The 13,104-nt window shown below is 40.2% G+C and overlaps 1 protein-coding gene across 5 annotated transcripts; it reads right to left on the reverse strand.

Moving 5' to 3' along the window:
* Positions 1-688: 688 nt before the first annotated feature.
* Positions 689-12,950, reverse strand: LOC130417074 (xylosyl- and glucuronyltransferase LARGE1-like). Of its 5 annotated transcripts, none has more exons than XM_056742377.1 (15): positions 12,104-12,950; positions 10,917-11,101; positions 10,542-10,840; positions 9,494-9,576; positions 9,094-9,217; positions 8,844-9,015; positions 6,127-6,231; positions 5,941-6,053; positions 5,215-5,340; positions 4,367-4,522; positions 4,086-4,279; positions 3,712-3,990; positions 3,484-3,630; positions 2,571-2,766; positions 689-2,336 (listed from the first exon to the last, which is right to left on the reverse strand). In XM_056742377.1, the coding sequence occupies exons 2-15, from the start codon at positions 11,020-11,022 to the stop codon at positions 2,139-2,141; spliced, it is 2,298 nt and encodes a 765-aa protein (XP_056598355.1). In that variant the 5' UTR covers positions 11,023-11,101; positions 12,104-12,950; the 3' UTR covers positions 689-2,138. The 5 variants fall into 5 exon arrangements, with proteins under 5 accessions (XP_056598355.1, XP_056598353.1, XP_056598354.1 ...); XM_056742375.1 differs by having other exon boundaries at positions 12,004-12,950; XM_056742376.1 differs by having other exon boundaries at positions 11,986-12,950.
* Between the last annotated feature and the right edge of the window lie 154 nt (positions 12,951-13,104).

The raw sequence follows: 13,104 nt of genomic DNA on the forward strand, positions 1-13,104 counted from the left end.
GACATCTGTAAGATATCTGCAACACATACTATGTTCATCTACAACCTAGATAGCACGATCCATCTGCCTAACGTCTATTTGACATCTGCAATATATAGTTTGCTCATCTGCAACACGTCTCAGAGACGTCTGCAATACGTCTGCTAAAGATCTGGAGATCTGCACATCAACTCTAAATCATAAACATCTTACAGACATCTTCAAGATGTCTATATGACCTCTGACTGCAGACATCTCCGAGACGTATTGCAGATGAGCAAACTATGTATTGCAGATGTCTTGCAGACTTCAAATAGACGTATACTAGACGTATGAGTGCTATCAGGGAATACACCTCAGAGACGTATGCAGTCAGATGTATTAAAGACATCTAGAAGATGATTAAGAATGGATGTGAAAATGCTCTTTTTTAGCAGACGTCTTGGGTTGGATTGTGCTGATGTGAAAGAACTGTGAAAAAAACTACAGAACACAACACTGACATAAGATATTCAGACAGTTTGGGCATTGTAAGATGTCTATCAATGTACAATATAATAAACACAAACATTTGTCGGCCTGTTAAGGTATTGTGAGGTATATGGTGATATCCATAGGAGCACTGTAATGAGACCCTTATGATATGTACCAAAATATTACTGAAATATCTCAGCGTTACAAAGCAAAACTCAGACGTGTGTTTCCTGAAATCTTTTTTCATTGTGACTCCAGTATGGAGTTATCATAGCTTTATTTCATCTCTTTATACACAGCCTAAAACATCCTTGACACCAGTGGGTCTGAACCGCCGGGTCACAAGTTCTAATAACAGAAGCAGACTTAATAAAACCAGACCAATGAGAAAATCCTCAAAAACAAAAGCAATGTTCCGTAAAACATAAAATATGCGTCCTGAAGTGAAGCCATTTGGGAAACACTGTTCTCCGTGAAAGCACTTCCAGGTACACAAGCAGCTTATTGTTTTAACTCCGAAACGTGTAGGATATTCGAGGTAATAATCTACAAGAAGAGTTCTGTCGAAATCTCAGAATGTACAGAACGGTATTGAAATGACAATTTTAATACAGAATTATAATCTCGAAGAGAAGAAACAATCGCAGCAAATGATTCTCAGACGTCGTTGGTTTGAGTCTCGAATGACCAACCAAAAAATATACAAAAAAAAAGAAAGAGTTCATACCACACAATATCATTCACCAAAACTCTCTATAATAAAAGTAAAAACACGTACGTCTGTTAAAAAGTGCAACAAAGTTGATTTTCTAAACTACAATTGTGTATAAACATCTTAATTGTGGATGTTTTCTTGTATCCGGGCTGAATATGCAGAGACGATCACAAGGAGGCTGTTAGATGTGATTGTTTGATCTAAACTTCTGACTAAACCAATACCACAGGTTTTGGGGGACTATTATTTTGTCAAACCATGGCCGACGAGGGATTTATTGAGAACCACAACCTAACTTGTAATTCAGCAGAAAATACAGACTTTCAAAGCAGTCAGATTTACAAACATGAACGTCTCAAATACGCTGAATGTCTTTTTCAGGTCTGAGAGTGAAGACTTTAGAGACGATCATTCAGATGGAAGCAAACACCCGTCTGGTGTGGACTGTAAATCTACTTCTGACTTAACAGATAAAGATGTTGTGAGCACATTTACACCCTTTAGTTCTCAATGTGAATTGATTCTGACATGTCTCTGTGATAACATCCTCTGAACAACCGTCTGAAACGCTTGTGAAGTGTTTGCTTTGGCCCCTCTTCACGTTTTATTGCCATTTCAGTGAGTAAAGTTCCCTGTTTATTAAACATAATTCAGCTACTGTACAACACACAACAACATTCATCCTATCGCTGTCTCTTTACATGAGAACCGAACCTTTAATCCACAGACACACAGCAGACAGATTCAAGGCTTCCTTCGGACGTGAATAAATGTCGTTCTTTTCATTTGACAAAAGTTTTTATTTCAAGACAGCGTCCGTTATCGTCAGCTCGGTAGCCAGTAGTGTATTTCTCAGATCCCCGAATGAACGGATGGATCGGGACCCGTGCCACCTCACATCAGTCTCCGTCGCTGCCCGGCCGGCGCTCACGGCTGTCATCGGGACGGAGTTACTCCAGGATTATCTCGGCTAGCTGTTGTTGTCCACTGTCATGTACTTGAGCGCTGCGAAACCGTAGCGCCGGGACATGTTCTGCTGAAACTCCTCCTTCAGCGTCTTCAGACACACGCGATACTGTTTGTTCGAGCGAAACTTGGTGATGTCAAAACTGGGCGCGTGGGGCATGTGGATCATGTAGGCGTTGGGCAGAACCACAAACTCATATTCCTGAAAGTACACATACAGAAAGACCTTCGATTGTTCCCACTGTATTCCTACATTTCAAAACCCCCAAAAATCGATTTACTGCATTATAGATGCATCGCAACAGCAAATTTAACCTGAAGTTTATTTTAAAACAAGAAACAATGTTTTTGAATTGTACATACATGACACAAAGACGTGAGTAAAAAATGTGACAATTCTAGTTTCGATTAAATAAAAGATTTTACTCGATGTTACCTGAGCGTCCAGCTCCATTATGTGAGCCACTTTATTCCAGCCGAACCCAACAAATCGTCGGTCGTACTCGGGACTTTCTCGTCGGACCATCACATACGGCTCGAAATCAGGCTCCCATTGCACGCGATACGCCGTCGTGGCCGTCCGCCATTTGGCGAAGTCTGTCGGAGCGTGACCTTTTGTCCACACGTGGTATCTGTCATGAATATTTGATTTGCATAATATTTTAATTCCTAGTAAAAAGAGTCATTTACACATTTTTAAATTAAAAACTACAAATGTACTTAATAATAATCAACATACTATCAAATAAAACTGAATGCCTGATGTCTGACTTCTCGTTCGTTTTAATGTTTCCGTTCATGCTAATTCCACAGCACTTTAAATAATCAACTAAATTACTAGATACGACTTTTGAGAAATCATTCAAATTTACAGATTCTTTCTGTCAATCAAATCATCCATATCCATTTGTGATCTGTAGATTCGCTCATATCAGATTGACGGATTCATTTAGTGTTACCTAAATATTAACATGAAATGTAGCGGAGCAAGGTAGAACTAGAAACATATTTTCAACAGTAAATTTTCCAGGATTGAAAACAACAAAATTTTTACATTTTCCTGTTACTTACGGGACGATATATAGTGCAATTCTTATGCTCAGTTGCTCAACAAATTTGCGTTACATGCCGCCACATCCGAAAGCTCGCATAGAAACTCCAAATATGGGACACAGAAGAAGAACGATTTACACGTAGCTCCAGGAAATGCCAATGGTCATATTCTATCACTGCAACTTTTTTTTCTTTTTTTTTCGCAAACGTTCCATCAGAGCTACTGCTATTGTGATGTGTGAATCTCTTGCAATGAATCTTTAAAATGTATTTTTTTTTGGAAAACAACGAATCACCTGAACGTAAATAGGGTGCCCATGTCAAGCTGTGTCAGGAGCTCGGCTTTAGATTTGGGGTAGGACAGTCTGTACCGAAGCGTTTCGAACGCAGGGACCACCAGAGCCTTCTTATTGTTCGCCATGTCGAGCTGCACGACCGATTTCCTGAGACACAAACCAAAGCAATGACTCATCACAAACCACACGTTTTGATTGGTTCCTCTGTGTTAGTTTGGCGATTCTCACCTGAGGTACTCGTACAGTCCGTACATGGGCAGAAAGTCAATATCGGACAGGAACATGTAGGGAGTGTTCACCTGTCCCATCGCAACGTTCCTCAGCAGGTTAACGGGGTAAAACTGTCCTTCTTTATAGACGATGTGGTATCCAACATTACTTCTGCTCATCAGGACCTCTGAACCCTGAGCGTAACGCAGAAACTGTTGAGCTTCAGCGTCTGACAGGTAAAGAGCCAGACTGATGGGACCTTCCCAGTGTTTGCAGATGGCCTCCAGCATCTGCAGTCTGAGACACAAACACACACGTGGAACGGCTCAGACGGTTAAACGTGTTTTAGAGAAGCATTAGTACTCTGTCTTGACACATGTAAGAACCGATACCTGTCCATGGAGAGCTGGGCCACCAGCGTGACGTCAGTGTTGTCTGCGCTGGGTTCATACTCATAATGCAGGAAATAAACGTGCGTGCGGTGGACGGTGAAGCGCTCCCGACGAAACTCATAACACGGGTCATCTTCATCCAGCTCAGACAGAGTCTTCTGAAGCTGAGGAGATATCGAGGAGACCGTCATTCTCTAAAGAACCTCAGATGAATGAAAACCTGTAAGATTGCTGAGTGATATTTTGCTCATAGTCCCCAAAAATCAGTTTGGGGAACTCACGTTTTCAGAGTTGTGGTCGGTTTCGCTGGGACAGCCGAAGAGTTCCCTCCTCAAGAGATTCCCGTCATACTCCAGGAAGGTCAGGTAGAGGTTTCGGAAGAACTCCACGTGTTTGTTCTTGACGTGCAGTTTCTTCGGCGAGTTCCAGTGAATCACCTAAACATACAGAGGATCATACGTGTTATGAAACATCCGTATCCAATCCACGTGTATGTTCCTTTTCAAGAAAAAGGTTTTGGATGACACGCCAAAATAAAATAAAAATCGTTAGACAATTCAATACAAATTTCAGTTTTACTGTCTACAATTCATAGGGTTTTAAAGAGAGGAAAAACTGAATGTTTTATTTTTTAAATGAATTAATTTAAATCCTTACATTCAAGGAACATTTAAAAGGAAAATTTAAGGACATTTTTAATAAACTACAACAAAATGAATTTGTTTTCTTTATTGTCATGAAAGGGGGCTTTAAATGAAATGCATAATAATAAAAAATAGCCTACATTTATTTAATTGTCGACATTAAATGCAATGCAATATTGCTTCCTTTAAAGGAGTCATATGGCACGGCTCAAACAAATATTATCGCTTGTATTAGATTATTTAAGGTTAAAAAACGCTGTATTTTCCACATATCGTGCATGTTTGTATCTCCTCTTTGCTCCACCTCCTGAAACGTGCAGATTTTTAACAAAGCGTGGAAAGGTGGATCTGGTCCCTTATACACATTGTTCAAAACATGTTGACCAGCATCTGAGACCGAACTGTTTCTCGGTGTACAGTTAATGTAAGTGCAGATCATGTGTTATACGCGGTTAACAGCCGTATGAACGTTTTTTGGGACTTGCCTTGAGATCAGACACGTCTTTGTAGCACTTTTCAGAGCGCGTGTGATCTGACAGCTGAACGTTCCAGAAGCACGGCAGCTGGTGGACCAGGAAGGGATTCTGTTTGATGACAGCGTTGAAGATGTCCTGCAGACACAATATTATTTTATTGAACATAACAGTCCTACATACATACATACAGAAATATATACCAACAACATCGTTTTCTTTACCCAACATACCTTAAAGGGACAGTTCACCTCTGTCATCATTTACTCCCCCTCACACAGTTCCAAACCTCATTCATTTTTATCCTCATGAACACAAAGGAAGATATTTGGTAGAATGTCGGTCACCAAACAGATCTCATCCCCCATTTACTCTCATAGTATTTATTTTCCCTACTATGGCAGTAAATGGGCGATGAGATCTGTCTAGTTATTGACATTCTTTCAAATATCGTTTCATGTCACAAGACATTTATTCAGATTTGGAACATCATAAGAGCGAGTAGATCATGACAGAATTTGTATTTTTAGGTGAACTATCCCTTTAACTTTAAACATCTAATAAAGTATCAGAGTAAAACCTATTTCTCCTTCATCCTCACAAGCTGTATTTACTGTTAGTGATACTTGCTGTCATAGTTTTTTTGAACCGTAAACAATAGTTTGCATATTATTTTAATAAAGTGATAGGAAATGTAGGAACGGGAAGAGGAACAGAGATTAAAGATAAAGTGTTTACCTGATCAGCGAGTGATGTTGACAACATGCTCATGAGCTCTCGCTCCGCCGTCAGTCTCCACATCTGCTCCCACTTCAGTTTCCTCAAACGATCCAACAACAACAGAATCACACCTGTTACACACAACACAACACATTACATCCGGTTTACACAAGTCCTGTCCAATCAGAAACCTGCGTGACCCACCAGTGTTAAAGCCCCGCCCCAGTGCAGGCCACGGCCGATGGTTCTTCCACAGGTTCCCCAGATACCAGTCGCTCTGATTCTCCACCAAACCCAGAACCTGCTGACCTGAGACACACAAAGAAATAGAGAAAGATCATTGAGGGCTATTACATAATAGACACATTTGGAAAGTGACACGTGTTCATGTGAATCATAAGAACATGAAGACAAAGCTTCAGTCGATAGATCCAGAAACACAGACTAGTTTGTAATTAAAACTGTTTCCAAGCACACCTCAAACACCTCCGTCCAGACGTGAATGCCGCAATAGCATTGACCAGTCAATGAGCAGTATTGATTCTCATCTCTCACAGCTTAAAACGACCTTTTCATGAGGGTGCACGAGGAGACGAGATTCAGCTCAATGTAAACAACACATTTCCATTGTGTGTGATTCCTCCCAACTCCTAACAAGTTCTAATAACCAATAGCTTGGTCATATGAATATTTATTATAATATTTTATAATAATAATAATATGTTATATATACAGTTGTGTTCAAAATTATTCAACCCCCAATGCTGTAAATGGTTTTAGGGAATTTAGTGTAGATTTGTAATTGTATTCAGAATGAAATCCTACAAGGACTTCTTAAAGAACAATATGCAACTAAAATGACATCAATTAGTTTTGTAATACAGTAGTAAATGTTTATTTTGTGAATTCTTCATTGACATAATTATTCAACCCCTTAAAGACTACCACTCTGAAGAACAGAGGTTCAATGAAGTGTTTTCAATCAGGTATTGAAAACACCTGTGGATATCAGGGAGCAGCAATAAAGCCTAATAAGCACCAATTAGGCAGCTTTAAAATGACTGTGATACTCAGCTCCTTCTAGACATTTACTGGTGTGGTTACAAACATGGTGAGGTCAAGAGAATGGTCCAGGAAGACAAGAGAACAGGTGATTACTCTTCACAGGAAGGGCAATGGCTATAAGAAGATTGCAAAGATGTTAAACATACCAAGAGACACCATAGGAAGCATCATTTGCAAATTCAAGGCAAAGGGCACTGTTGAAACGCTACCTGGTCGTGGCAGAAGGAAGATGCTGACTTCGACTGCTGTGCGCTACCTGAAGCGTAGAGTGGAGAAAAGTCCCCGTGTGACTGCTGAGGAACTGAGAAAAGATTTGTCAGATGTGGGTACTGAAGTTTCTGCTCAGACAATACGGCGCACCCTGAGTAATGAAGGCCTCCATAACAGAACTCCCAGGCGCACCCCCTTGCTGTCCCCAAAGAATAAGAAGAGTCGACTGCAGTATGCCAAAAGTCATGTGGACAAACCACAGAAGTTTTGGGATGGTGTTCTGTGGACTGATGAAACAAAATTAGAACTGTTTGGGCTCATGGATCAACGCTATGTTTGGAGGAGGAAGAACAAGGCCTATGAAGAAAATAACACCTTGCCTACTGTGAAGCATGGCGGGGGGTCAATCATGCTTTGGGGCTGTTTTGCTTCTGCAGGTACTGGGAAGCTTCAGCGTGTGCAAGGTTCCATGAATTCTCTTCAGTACCAGGAGATATTGGATGACAATGTGATGCAGTCCGTCACAAACCTGAGGCTTGGAAGACGTTGGACCTTTCAACAGGACAATGATCCCAAGCATACCTCCAAGTCCACTAGAGCATGGTTGCAGATTAAAGGCTGGAACATTTTGAAGTGGCCATCGCAGTCACCAGATTTAAATCCGATTGATAACCTCTGGTGGGACTTAAAGAAAGCAGTTGCAGTGCGCAAGCCGAAGAATGTGACTGAACTGGAGGCTTTTGCCCATGATGAATGGGCGAAGATACCCGTAGATCGCTGCAAGACACTTGTGTCAAGCTATGCTTCACGTTTAAAAGCTGTTATAACTGTAAAAGGATGTTGTACTAAGTACTAAGATTGAATGTCACTTGGGGGTTGAATAAAACTGATAATGATGTGAGCTCAGAAAAGACATTTGTGGTTATTTCATTATAAATGTTATGTTATATTTGTCTGACCTACACGTGCCTCTTTGATTTAATTGTAAGCAGGATGACTGAATGATCATAATCAATGTCAAACCGACCAAAACAATCAATTTCAGTGGGGGTTGAATAATTTTGAACACAACTGTATATTATATTTCCTATTATTTGTCAGACACTCTTTTTTAAAGCGACTAACAGTGCATGCAAGATGTACATTGTTTTAAAACTCGAACCCATGACCTCTGCCCTGCTTACACCATGTGCTTCCAATAACAGGAACGTTAAAAAACATAAATTCCTACAAAGTTTTGATGATCTGTACCTAAAAAGCAAATGTAAAGAATAATATATGAGGGCTGTTGATTTTGTTATTAGAAAAACTAAGGAAGTTCATGGTGCATGGCCAGGGTAATTTTTGTTGCCTTACACTTAAACTATTAAAATATATCTTTTAACCATAATCAAATAAATATAAATTTTGAAAAACTACACTCTACAGACCACAATGATAAATATGCCCTTAAACAGTGTCTATGCTAGATGTGACGGAATGTAGCTAAAAAATTTTTCAATGGTATTTTTATGCTATTTATCGCAAAAGCGATACGACAAAACCTATGTATTCTATCAACTTTTGTCCATAATTCTGTAATTTTTTTCATGGTTGATTTCAGTTTCCTGTCTGACTTGACCATTTTCTTCAGATGAGAGTAGCACCTTTAAACTTGTGGAAGACGACCCACAGCTCCGCGATATCGGTGGCAAACGTGATGTCTGTGTCCAGTACGATGACCTTCTGCAGATCCGAGGGCAAAGTCTTGGTCAGCACCAGTTTCATCAAACCGTGGATACCAGAGTAATGTTTGTTAGGGATCCAGGACACCTCAGACTGACAAACACACACAGAGATTTATTATAAACAACACAGAAACCATCACAAATCAACACAATGTGCAGACACACAAACCTTGAGCTCATCTGCATCGTAGAAGTTGACGTGGATTGCCGGGACCATCCAGGTGTGAAAGAGATCAGACAGGATCTTGTGAGCGATGGAGTCCGTGATGATGTGGAAGTGAAGTGGGTTTCGTCTGATACACAGGGACAGGACACACATTTACACATGTGAAGTCAGACAATGATTTTTGTTCATCCTCTCATTACAGTGCCACCCCGCTAGCTTAGCAACATGCTAAGATAAAACTTTTGACAACTTTGCTGTGGGAAATGCTGCCAATATGAAACAGAATGTGCATGTGTGTAAAGAGAGGTTGTATGAAGATTTTATCAAAGTTTGTGAAGTGTGTTGTGTTGCTAGGCAACGGTCATGAAGTTGCAAGAGGATAAGTGTGTGTCCGTGCATTTACCTGTGAAACAGGACTGACTTGACCAGGGTGACCACATCTCTGCTCGCGTTGTAGCCAGCACACACAATGGCGATGTGAATGGTCTGTAAATGCAAATATTTCACAACACGACTGATGAAAAAGAAATAAACAAAGTTTTATATCATGATCCTCACATGTTGCTTGCTATGCGATTGCAAGGGTGTTCTGGATGGTGCTTTGAATGGTTTCTAAAATGTTGCTGTGCATTGCCATTTGCTTCTGTGTTGTGCCTAGCGCGTTGCTAGGGTATTCTGAGTTTCTTACATGTTGATATGAGGGTGTTCTGATGATTTGTTTTTAGCATTCTGTTCTGTTTTATTCATTTCAGTGCTGTTGCTAGGGTAGTTCAACAGATGTTGCTAGAATAATCTGAGCGGTTTATAGGACATTGTTATGCTGTTGCAAAGGTAATCTTGCAAAAACTAGAGTAAACTCAGGTTTGTAGAATGTACATATGATAATCTCTGTGGGTTTTAGCACGCTGCTATAGGGTTACTAAGGTATTCTGAGGGGTTTATAACACCTTGTTATACTGTTGCTAAGGTAATCTAGGTGTTTTTTAACATGTTGCTATGCAGTTGGCAAGGTACTCTCAGGGGTTCATAGCGCATATCTTTGTTGTTGCTATGGTAATCTAGGTTGTTTTAGCATGCTGCTATAGTGTTGCTAAGGTATTCTGAAGGGTTTATAACACCTTGTTATACTGTTGCTAAGGTAATCTAGGTGTTTTTTAACATGTTGCTATGCAGTTGGCAAGGTACTCTCAGGGGTTCATAGCGCATATCTTTCTTGTTGCTATGGTAGTCTAGGTTGTTTTAGCATGCTGCTATGCAGTGGCTAGTGTAAACTAGGTAATTTGTGCACATTTCTGTAGAGATGCTAATATGTTCTGGGGTGTTCATAGCATGTTACTATGAAGTTGTGATAGTAATAAATGTGTTTGTAAGTACGTTGCTATGCACTTGGCAGGTAGATTTTAATCACACTTACATTCAGTTGCTAGGGTCATACAATGTGTCGTACAAACCTCACATTTGTTCACCACAGGCTGACGCACACAGTCTGAGCTGTTGCTGGCGACGTTTCTCTTTTTCGCCTCACTATCACCTGTACCCTCTTCCGTGGAATGAGTATGTAACCGGTTGCCATGACGACCGTTGCTATGATGGCTGCTGTGGGTTGAGACATGAGGCGTCGGGCTAATTTCTCTCCGCTGGTCATGTTTACGGTCCTCAGTGTCTCGCGACCTAAGATCCAGAGCCTGATGTTCTCCGGCCGCTCCGCTCAGTGCCGATGACTGAAGCTCCAGCAGTGACAGAGGTTTCACTGGAAAGTCAAAACACCGGTGAGTGTGATTTAAACGTGTGTGTTTGACTGACATGTGTTTTGCGTGTCGTCTTACCGGTGAAGTTTTCAGATGACAGATAGATCCAGGTGAGGGCCGGAATAAAGAGCAGCGCGACAGAGGCAGCCAGGAACTTCCTGCGGCCACGGCACATTCCCAGCATCCTCTGCTGCCAGAGGGGGTCTGTTCAGAGACGTCTAGGTGGGCATCAGCTGTTTGGCTGGGGGATGCATGACACACTCCTTAAAAACAAAGAACAAACAAATAAAAATATTGTGTAAGCTTCACTCTCTAACAATACTTTACAATAATATCCTCTATATACTGTATTAAGCAAACCACAAAACAGACGACAGCAGTCACATTATCATTATTAAACTTAAAGAATGTTGATAAATGCATTTAAGGTAAAAAAAATCATAATTCTGTATTTTCAATTATTTACCAATTTTATTCAAAACAAGAACAAATGTACCACCTATGTATATGTTCTCACCCACAAATACATTCTTAAGTGAATAAACAGTTTAATGGAAAATATAATAAAAAATAGGAAAGCTATAACGTCCAAGAGAGAAATATTGTAAAGCAGTAAATGCACAAACTAAAAAAATGAAAACTTCACAACTGTATTAACACAGGTCACATGTTGACAGCTCAACCAATAGGAAGTCAAGACGTTCGTCAAAAAAATAATCCATGGCTTTAGGATACATATCCTAATTTTGTCCTTTTTTAAATTATTTCTTTAAATAAATTGATAAACAGATATTATTCTGGGATGCATATTTCAGAGTTTTTCAACTTTCATAAAGACGATTCAAACAAACATATCCAAACTATAAAGACCAATTTATTTACAATGTGTTCGTCTATTTTCACTTATAATTGCCAAGTGTTGTGCTCAAATTATTCCAAACGTGTGTTTTTATTTACTAGCATCACTTACACAAAAGCGAACCGTAACATTAACACCAAAGCAGATTTATTTTATTCAGAAAATGTAATTCCCAGCACAGAGAAGCAGACGGTGACGTTCATTGGCTTAATAATCACGTGGTTTGCACTGGAAACAGTAAAAGCAGTAACTATGGTGATTCTGTACGGTTGCCATGGTGAGACGTACATTTGCATGCGCGCTCACCTTCGGTACAGAAATGACGGCGTGACCGGACTCAAAGGAGACGGTTTATTCTCGATCATTCGATTAAATCCACGGTAAGCGAAACGTAGTCAGATTTTACCATTAGGTGCGCGGCAGTCGCTCAGCTGTCGGCACACAAAAGTCCGTTATGAGGCTCCACAGGCCGCGGGTCTGCAGAAACACGCGTGGGAGAGAAATCGCGGATGTTTCAGTCTCTCAAGACTGTCGTGTTGAATGTCGTTCCATCGCCTTAATTTAGCATCCCGGGAACAGCGCGTGCAAATGCCGCAGGATTTGACAGACATCGTACGTCTTTGACGACGATCCGCTCCTCATATCGTCTCTTGCGCCGCTAGACGCGCGTTATGAAACCACAGTCCGTCAGTCACGCATCTGCTCGACCGCTTGTGCGATATAAAATCAACGCTGAGGCCTGCGGTCGACGCGACGCTGCCTGTTTGTTTCCCAACACACTCCTCCAATCACAACCACAATCCCCGATCCAGACTCCAGTCCGGTCGACTGAGTCATCGCGAAAAGCCGGACTGGATTCTGATGCGGTTGAGTTCTTGTAGACGGCTGACAAAAATGAAGCGATTTGTTTGCATTATTGAAGTTTTTTATTATATTTTTAACGCTTCTGTGTCTTTTTGAACCTTGAGAAGAGGGTCTTAATCCAACTATGATCAGAAAACCCACAACAGCACTTTTAAAAAGATCTGTAACGTTACCTTCTACCTAGAAAGCATAGAGGGTTTGAACAACATGAGTCATATAAATATATTTCAAATATTAAATAAAAAAATACTTATCATTTCTTGACCATTAAAATAAATACATATTTTGAAGGTTTTGAAGGAAAATGTTATGGTGTTAGAAAACTGAACAATGAACAAACTCTGAGCTGTGATTGAAATGATCAGATATATGGATACAAATGAATGTCAACACAATGCTTCTGTTTGTGTAACGTCGGTTAAAGGCATTTGTTAAATGTAATGCATTTGTGTATTTGATCTGTTAAATAATAAATTAGTCATTGCTGTTGAACATGTTTGATCCATTATTGTGTTTAAGGACATTTTGGTTAGCTTGATTTAA

The sequence above is a fragment of the Triplophysa dalaica genome, unplaced genomic scaffold (assembly GCF_015846415.1).
Source record: "Triplophysa dalaica isolate WHDGS20190420 unplaced genomic scaffold, ASM1584641v1 Contig11, whole genome shotgun sequence".
In the NCBI taxonomy this organism is placed as follows: Eukaryota; Metazoa; Chordata; class Actinopteri; order Cypriniformes; family Nemacheilidae; genus Triplophysa; species Triplophysa dalaica.

What these genes read in the sequence shown, in the direction of transcription:
- LOC130417074 (XM_056742377.1), bottom strand. Translation starts at nt 11,022, where the DNA reads ATGCTGGGAATGTGCCGTGGCCGCAGGAAGTTCCTGGCTGCCTCTGTC. An exon ending in ACGATGCAGATGAGCTCAAG is followed by an intron (nt 9,016 to 9,093) that starts GTTTGTGTGTCT and finishes TGTGTTTGTCAG; the next exon opens with TCTGAGGTGTCCTGGATCCC. An exon ending in TAATGGAGCTGGACGCTCAG is followed by an intron (nt 2,337 to 2,570) that starts GTAACATCGAGT and finishes GTGTACTTTCAG; the next exon opens with GAATATGAGTTTGTGGTTCT.